Source organism: Acanthochromis polyacanthus, chromosome 13, assembly GCF_021347895.1.
Source record: "Acanthochromis polyacanthus isolate Apoly-LR-REF ecotype Palm Island chromosome 13, KAUST_Apoly_ChrSc, whole genome shotgun sequence".
Lineage (NCBI taxonomy): Eukaryota > Metazoa > Chordata > Actinopteri > Pomacentridae > Acanthochromis > Acanthochromis polyacanthus.
In genome coordinates this window covers 13,132,585-13,139,773 of record NC_067125.1, presented here as the reverse complement: position 1 = coordinate 13,139,773, position 7,189 = coordinate 13,132,585, and the positions used below count along the sequence as shown (strand labels likewise).

The 7,189-nt window shown below is 39.3% G+C and overlaps 1 protein-coding gene across 1 annotated transcript; it reads right to left on the bottom strand.

Moving 5' to 3' along the window:
- Nucleotides 1-2,293: 2,293 nt before the first annotated feature.
- LOC110954913 (collagenase 3-like) lies at nucleotides 2,294-6,569 on the bottom strand. The gene is made up of 11 exons (XM_022199677.2): nucleotides 6,460-6,569; nucleotides 6,239-6,355; nucleotides 5,858-5,985; nucleotides 5,584-5,732; nucleotides 5,345-5,470; nucleotides 5,024-5,185; nucleotides 4,652-4,820; nucleotides 4,434-4,564; nucleotides 4,145-4,310; nucleotides 3,274-3,377; nucleotides 2,294-2,764 (listed from the first exon to the last, which is right to left on the bottom strand). The coding sequence occupies exons 1-11, from the start codon at nucleotides 6,559-6,561 to the stop codon at nucleotides 2,661-2,663; spliced, it is 1,458 nt and encodes a 485-aa protein (XP_022055369.2). The 5' UTR covers nucleotides 6,562-6,569; the 3' UTR covers nucleotides 2,294-2,660.
- Between the last annotated feature and the right edge of the window lie 620 nt (nucleotides 6,570-7,189).

The following is a 7,189-nucleotide window of genomic DNA, read 5'->3' as shown; positions in this document are numbered from 1 at the left end:
ATCCTCTTCTTCTATAGCTTGTAGAACTGATTCACAAAAAAAAAAAAAAAAAAGAGCTCTGGGTCATTTAGGCTGTTCTAAACCTGGCTGTTTCTTTACATCATAGTGAGTGCAGATGAATGTTCTTCATAAGAAATAAAGAACTTACTGTTTAAATTCAGAAAATATAAGAGGAAGGCAAGTTTATCTGTGATAACTGTCTAAGAAACATCACGGTTGATTTATTTTAATATCTTATCTTCATTATTTAGTTCAGTTGTAACGTCAAAACTCATTAGATGATGTGGAAGTAATTATTAAACCTGAGTTTGGCTAGCTCATTTTTTGAAGGAGGCAAGAGAAGTGATGTCTACCCAGATAGCAAACTATGGGTGAATCAATGTTGAATCTATGTTGAGACCTAACGTCGAAATTATACAGAAAGCGCAAGGTTGATAAAATGTTGAGTCAACGTTTGCTTTTCAACCATAAATCACACTTTACCCAGATAGCAAAAGATGTTAAATCAATGTTGAATTAGGGTTAAGAAGGTTGAATTTTGGTTACGGTTGAAGATTGATGGTTGGATCAATGTTGATTCAACAACATTTTGTCAACACTGAAGTTTGTGTTTAAAAGATGCCATTGAATCTACATTGTATTTTGGTTTAATTAAAATGTTTGACAGGTCAGTGTTTAATTAATGTTGAATCTATGTTTGCAAACATGTAATCTATGTAAGCAAACGTTGACTCAACATTTTATCAACCTTGCGCTTTCTGTATAATTTCTACATTAGGTCTCAACAAAGATTCAACATTGATTCACCCATAGTTTGCTATCTGGGTACAAGTTATGTGTATGGTACATACATTTTAAATGTGTAACAGTGTGAAAACACTTAATGTATTTTTTTCATTTTTATGCATACATAAAGTTTCTAGTTGCTGTTGGTTTTCCTTCACTGTTTTTGTCATTTGTGCCTAATTTTATCAGTGGCCTGCTTTACTGGGTGGGAACTGGGCACAAGAGTGTAATTATTTTTTTAATTTTATGAACTTTACTGTGAGTTAAATACATTTTCTTAATGTAACAATCAAACCAAAATCATGTAAACCTATAAGCATTGCTACAAAGGCTCACCAGAGCATGATTGCATCCATACATATATAAAAAAACAACATATATGGCTGGTACTCTGTGTTCTTCTGTGCATTGTAGGACCTAAATGTTTGTGGCAGGGACATCTGGAATGTATAAATATGTCAAGAACTGGTTAAACAATTTTTTTTTTTAAAATGATGACTGTAAGAAATGAAGACAAGCAGGCTTTTTAGCTGTGTCCTTAAAAAAAGTGTCCTTCTGTCATACCAGCAGACAATAAAGGGACTACTATTCCCCGAAATCTGATTTAAATAATTATTTTTTTATCTGCCCTAAGAGCAGAAAAAAATTCTGTCCCAATTAAAGGGTTGGTTCACCCAAATTACAAAACAACATTTTCTCATTTTTAACTCACTGCATGTGGTATTTAGCCAAAGGTTTCAGCCAAAGGTTTTATCAGCTGAGGTTTGGAGATAGCCAACAAGTTTCTTAGAATTATGCATCTCTGTTACAATAGAGGTGAATGAAATGCATTTTGTGGTGCTGGCCTGAATAATTCATGGACGTCACTGTGGACAGTTTTGTGTGGGTGTAATTGTTCAAATAACAAATGTTGGGCAGTGTTGTGAGGATTATCTGGAGGATGGGGACACACTGTTTCTGGAAGGAGATGTTGCTATTGTATAAAGCTATGAAGATGACATAAGAAAAAAATCCTTTAGCCCTGCTGAATTGGGGTGGCAACAGAAATTTCAGCAGCAGATATTTCAAAACATTTGCAAATAAAACCAAGCTGAAGGGAGAAAAAGCTGCTGATTGTATCTTCTGCACTTGATAACCTCCTTGGCCTGTTTTTGTTGTGTGTCTCAGCCAGCTCTGTACTTTGTGCCCTCATGAAACACTGCACTATAAAAATCCTTAATTTATCCATATTCATGAAAACAGTAGTGACTCAGGACTCTTTCTCGGTTAGATCTTCTCTTAAGTGGTTAAACAAGCCCTGTGGTCCTAATTCTAAAATTGCAGCATCCAGTCAAAAGACAAATTTGTTTCACAACTAAAAAGTTCAGACATGATCGAGAACAACCAGTATCTTAAATTGTTTCCTAACTTTTGTTGTGTCACTCGGCTTTGTTTTAAAAAACTTGCTCATTACTTATGAGCTCATAATGTCTCTGCAGTTACGGTTAAATATTTTGCATAGCTCCATTTCAACATTTATTTGTATAATTTGCATGAACTCAGAAGACAGCTTTTAAACAGCTTATTCTATGCCTGAAATTGTGTTATTTAGCATCATTGAAGAGTTCCGAGCAAATTCATCCATCATCAATATTTGCAAGTTTCATACAGAAAACAACAGCATTTTAAAAAAGGGTCAAAGATCATTTACAGAATTGATCGCTACCGCTAATCATTCACTGGCCCTGTTAAATGACAACTAGCAGTAGGTGAACTACAGTTAGCTGAACTTCTCTCCATATCATACAAACATATACTACAAGGCTCCTTTGTAATGCTGTAACTACAGTGTGCATTTTGAATGGCACTGGTTCTGATGTGGTACATGTGGGTTCTCAGTAGCAGTTGAGCCAGCCGTAGTTGAGCAGAACACGCATCACTCTCCTGTATGGCAGGTAGTACTCGCTCTGTCTGGGGCCGTCTGAGAAATACAGATATCCTGTGGAAGGACAGATTCAGTTTATATTCAAGTATGCAACAAAACCTAGACCTTAGGAAAGTACAACAAGCTACAACTACAACATTCACATATAATTGAGTTGTAAAGTTTCTATGGCAGATTTGTTAGTTGCTTCTTCATACATCCAGCAGACATGTGGTAACATGAGCAAGAACTGTAGCTGTTTTGAACCATTCACTCTCTTTTTTAAACTCTGTTTTGGTCTCCACCACCTTTTGAGACAAAATATCTATCTTTTATGCTGCATTGCACCACAATGTTCACCAACTAGTCACTAACTTTGTCTACCATTTGATCACAGACATACTACACTTTTTTTTGTCATCAGGGCTTTTTCCTTTAAAGAGGCACCTATTTGCAGAAATTCAGTTAATAGAGCCAATGAGAGGAACAAAAACAGTCAAGTTGTGGTCTGTTAGACCTAAACAGTGATCTGAAAGGTGCTAAAGTAGTGTAGTGAATTTGGTTAAACGAGAAACATTTCTTACCATAATTCTCAAAGGCTGCATCAACTTTAGAGCCAATGCCTGGGAAATCCTGGGTGATATATCGTGGGTAGCCACTCTCCATTCGGTTTCTACGCTCATCATAGCTGTAGAAGAGAGAGAGAAAAAAGTGATGCCATTACAAAGTCTGTATTGTATGTAGACGGAGCTAATAAATTAATCTCAGTGATACATGCACATTTTCATTTTTCTATACCTAAGACCATCAGGTACATAGCCTAGCCATGCTAGATCCCATGTTTCTGACGGCACAAGGGTCTAGGGAAGCTCGACAGGGAGGGAGGCGGGCTAAAAGGTTGTCTATCAAATCCCTCTGCAGCAATTGGGTAGGTATACAACCAATCAACGCAACGAATAGGCTGACGTAGTTCCGAGAGCGCCGGCGGATTGTGTGGCTAAGTCCCATTAGCTTCCCAACCAGCGGAGCGGCGGAGCCAACTGGTATATTAAGGATTTGCCATATCCCTTCGGCATAAGTCCAAATACGTCTTTCTTCTCAATGAAACACTTAAGTGCCGTCCTTTGTTTATCTTTCAAATTGAATTTTAGCTTCAAATCTTTAAGGGCTGTGGCCAAAGCCGAGTCGAAAGATAACTGTTTATTGTGCGCCGGTTGTTTCTGTCAGAATAGTCACGCCTCTGTCGTCACTTTGTTACGCCCGCCTTCTGACTCTACACTTCATGGTGATTGGTCCGGCCAGTTTTAGGAGAATCCAGCCTCGAGCCTTATGGAGGGTAACTAGACCCACCCTGGCAGAGAATTAAATTCGTTGCCATGGGTTGTCTAGCGCGGCTAGGCTATCAAGTACATGCTATGTTAGGAAAAAAAAATATATATATATATAAAACCTCACCTCCAGTACTTATTATTCACAAAAATGAGTGTTTTTCCAGTACTTGACACATAGACAGCTGCATCCACCTTACTGACTGAGGAGGGAAGGCCAAGGTTGGTGATGGACTTTGGATAGCCTGGCATTATTGTTTTTGAAATTGCCCTTATTCCCCAGTACTGGCGACCTGTAGAGAGACAGCTGGAGGTTCTTAAATCTTGTAGTTACTTGTACATCTTCACAGTTATCAGCTGCTTCAGTTCATCATAGTCCACGTATTTAATCTCAACCAAAACCCGATGAATATTACCTTCAAAAAAGTACACCACATTTTCATTCGGGACTTCATAGGCAGCATCCACAGAGTTGATCCGTGGCCACTTTCTGTCCACTTTAGTTAAACGGATTCCTTGGAAACTTGAACTCTTCCTCCAGTAGTATCTAGTAAACATGTTGGATTGAAATGTAGACAGATGTAGGATTCATGCTCTACATAAATGCAGCAGTTATCATGCATTAAAAATGTACCCATTTTTGAAGAAGTACAGGTCTCCCCTGATGGAGGTAGCATCATCAAACACCAGGTCACGGTTGCATTGTTCATCTGCGGGGTTTGGAGGTTCTGTTGGATCTTCTGGTTCTGGACTGGGAGGTGGTTCAGGTTTTGGTGCTGTTGTGGGGACTGTTGTACGGCTGCCTGGAGCAGTAAATTCAAAAGTGACTGAGCTATAATGAGCCAAACAATTGGCACAAGTAGACCAACAAATGCACTTATAGAAACATTTATGTAAGGCTTAGAACCATGTATGAGTCACAAAGAATATACATTTTATGTTCAGTTCATTAGAAATCTTGTCATCATCAGAGATTCGTGTGAGTCAGTTCAGTGTTTCTATTTACCATAAAGGGCTTGAACACCACGTCTGTCGTCATCTGGTAGCCTGTACCCATTTGTGTTGACATATTGATATGTAGGGTACATCAGTGCACGTCTGTCTCTGGAGTGATCCAGGCCCAGAGCATGACCAAACTCATGGGCAGCCACCAGCAGCAGATTCACACCTGAACATAGTGTACAATTTTGTGACTTTATATTTGCTTTTCATGCAGATGTTCAGAGGTAGAACAGCATTAGGAACAATAAACGCAGATTATATACTTCCTCCCCAGTGGATAGAGCAGTTTCAGCTTCACCACAATAACATGGTAGAGTATGTTTACCTCTTTGGGTCAGAGTCCAGCTTTCATCATCATCAAAATGCGTATCACCTCCCTGACCTTGTCCAGGAGAGTTAGCATGAGCCAAGACTCCACCCGCTCCGTCGAAAGGGTAAAAGTCCCCGTGGTCTGCGACAGGACAAAGAAGATAATGCTTAAAATGTCAGAACCTACATAAAGCCATGATCAAGTTCAAAAGGCAGATTGCTCTAAAACACAGTGGTGAATTCTTGCAGACTCACATCCGCCCTGAAACAGGATCATGATGTCCGCAGTACCACTGGTGACCTGTTTGAAGTCCAGGGGGATGACGTCGCTGTAGAGCTGGAAGGCCTGAGCGATGGTTGTGTCCACCTGACGCTGGGTCAGATCTGGAGTGTACCGAGTGATCCTGTTCAAATCATAGGCTGTTATTGTTAAACCACAGTCATATTAATACACCTAGACACTTAAAATACAATTATATGACTAAAATATTGACAATATTGTATCCAGCAACAGCAAACAGTGCTGCACCTGTATGTAATCAGCCTTTTGTTCCATTTGGGTCTCCCAGGGAAGTGTCCATATCGGCTTATGTCTGACACTCCACACCTCGGTGCCTTCATCACATCTACAGTCTCCTTATCCAAGATGCCAGTCACCTGAGGGTACACAGATGATGATACATTACAAGATTTTAATGTAACCTCTTGAACACTTTCAAATTTACCAAAATAATTCCTTGTTTTTCATTTCTTCTCTTGCAAGAAGGCAGGATTTGACATATTTGTTCACGATAAAAGCAGAAAATTACGTGTTGCATGTATTCCAAATTTAACAGAGATCAAATTATTTATTTCCGACCAGCCTGCTCAAATGATATGATAAGTACAATCTTTTATCCATTGAAATTACCTCCAGGCCAAAGAAGGCCTGCATAGCCTGGAGATCCTGAGTGAAATTGTTGTGTCTGATTCTTCGTACTGTTGAGTTCGTCATCCCAACATCAGCGTAGAACTGAGAGAGATATCCCTGATACAGAGAGAGGAAACACACACTGAGAAAATCCGCATATTTAATTTATATTCTCTAATCACTGATAGCTGCTACTAACGCTTATAGTGACATAGCATTACCTCGGCCAGATCTTGGTCCTCAGGGGACGTTGTTGGAGCGATGGTCGGTGCTGCATGGCACAGGGATAAGAGACCCAGCAGCACTATCCAAAAAACAGACATCTTGTTCCAGTGTTTTCTTCTCTCCATCCTCTCTCCTTTTGAAAGCCAACCTCAGCAGCTTTAGGTGTATATTGTTCTGATAAAAGCTGAATAAGGGGCACGCAATGTACTCTGGAGCTTTACAAATGTAAAGAGAGGTGAGGGGACGGGGAGTGAAGAGGGGCCCCCTCTGATAACACAGTGGGAGGAGATTGTATCAGTTTAACTTCACTGATGAACTATTTGGGAAGATGTTGCTTTGTTCTGTTGTTGCCGGTTTCCTCTTAAGAGATGCCTAAATTATCTTTTCTTCCTTATCTGAAATTTTTGTACCAGTTTTCACACACACACAGTGGAGCAAACTACAACTGCAGATAGCAAGAACATCTAAATTAAATGAGACTGATCTTCCTTTTAAAATATTCCTCTTGTAAAGTGATTTGTCCTAAGTAAAACTGAAACATGAACAACTTTTTTTTTTTTTTTTAAAAACAGCTCTCACACAGCCTTAACATTTTTTTTGCTTGTTTGTGTTCAGTGTGTATGTACTTTATGATAAAAATCTGACGTATCGTGTCCACAGTCCGCTTTGGTGGGTAAACATGAGCGTGATGTTTGCAGGATTCACATGACCACCGAGGTTCACGTA

What these genes read in the sequence shown, in the direction of transcription:
- LOC110954913 (XM_022199677.2), bottom strand. Translation starts at nt 6,561, where the DNA reads ATGTCTGTTTTTTGGATAGTGCTGCTGGGTCTCTTATCCCTGTGCCAT. An exon ending in GATCCTGTTTCAGGGCGGAT is followed by an intron (nt 5,471 to 5,583) that starts GTGAGTCTGCAA and finishes GTCCTGTCGCAG; the next exon opens with ACCACGGGGACTTTTACCCT. An exon ending in CTGGACTCTGACCCAAAGAG is followed by an intron (nt 5,186 to 5,344) that starts GTAAACATACTC and finishes CACTATGTTCAG; the next exon opens with GTGTGAATCTGCTGCTGGTG.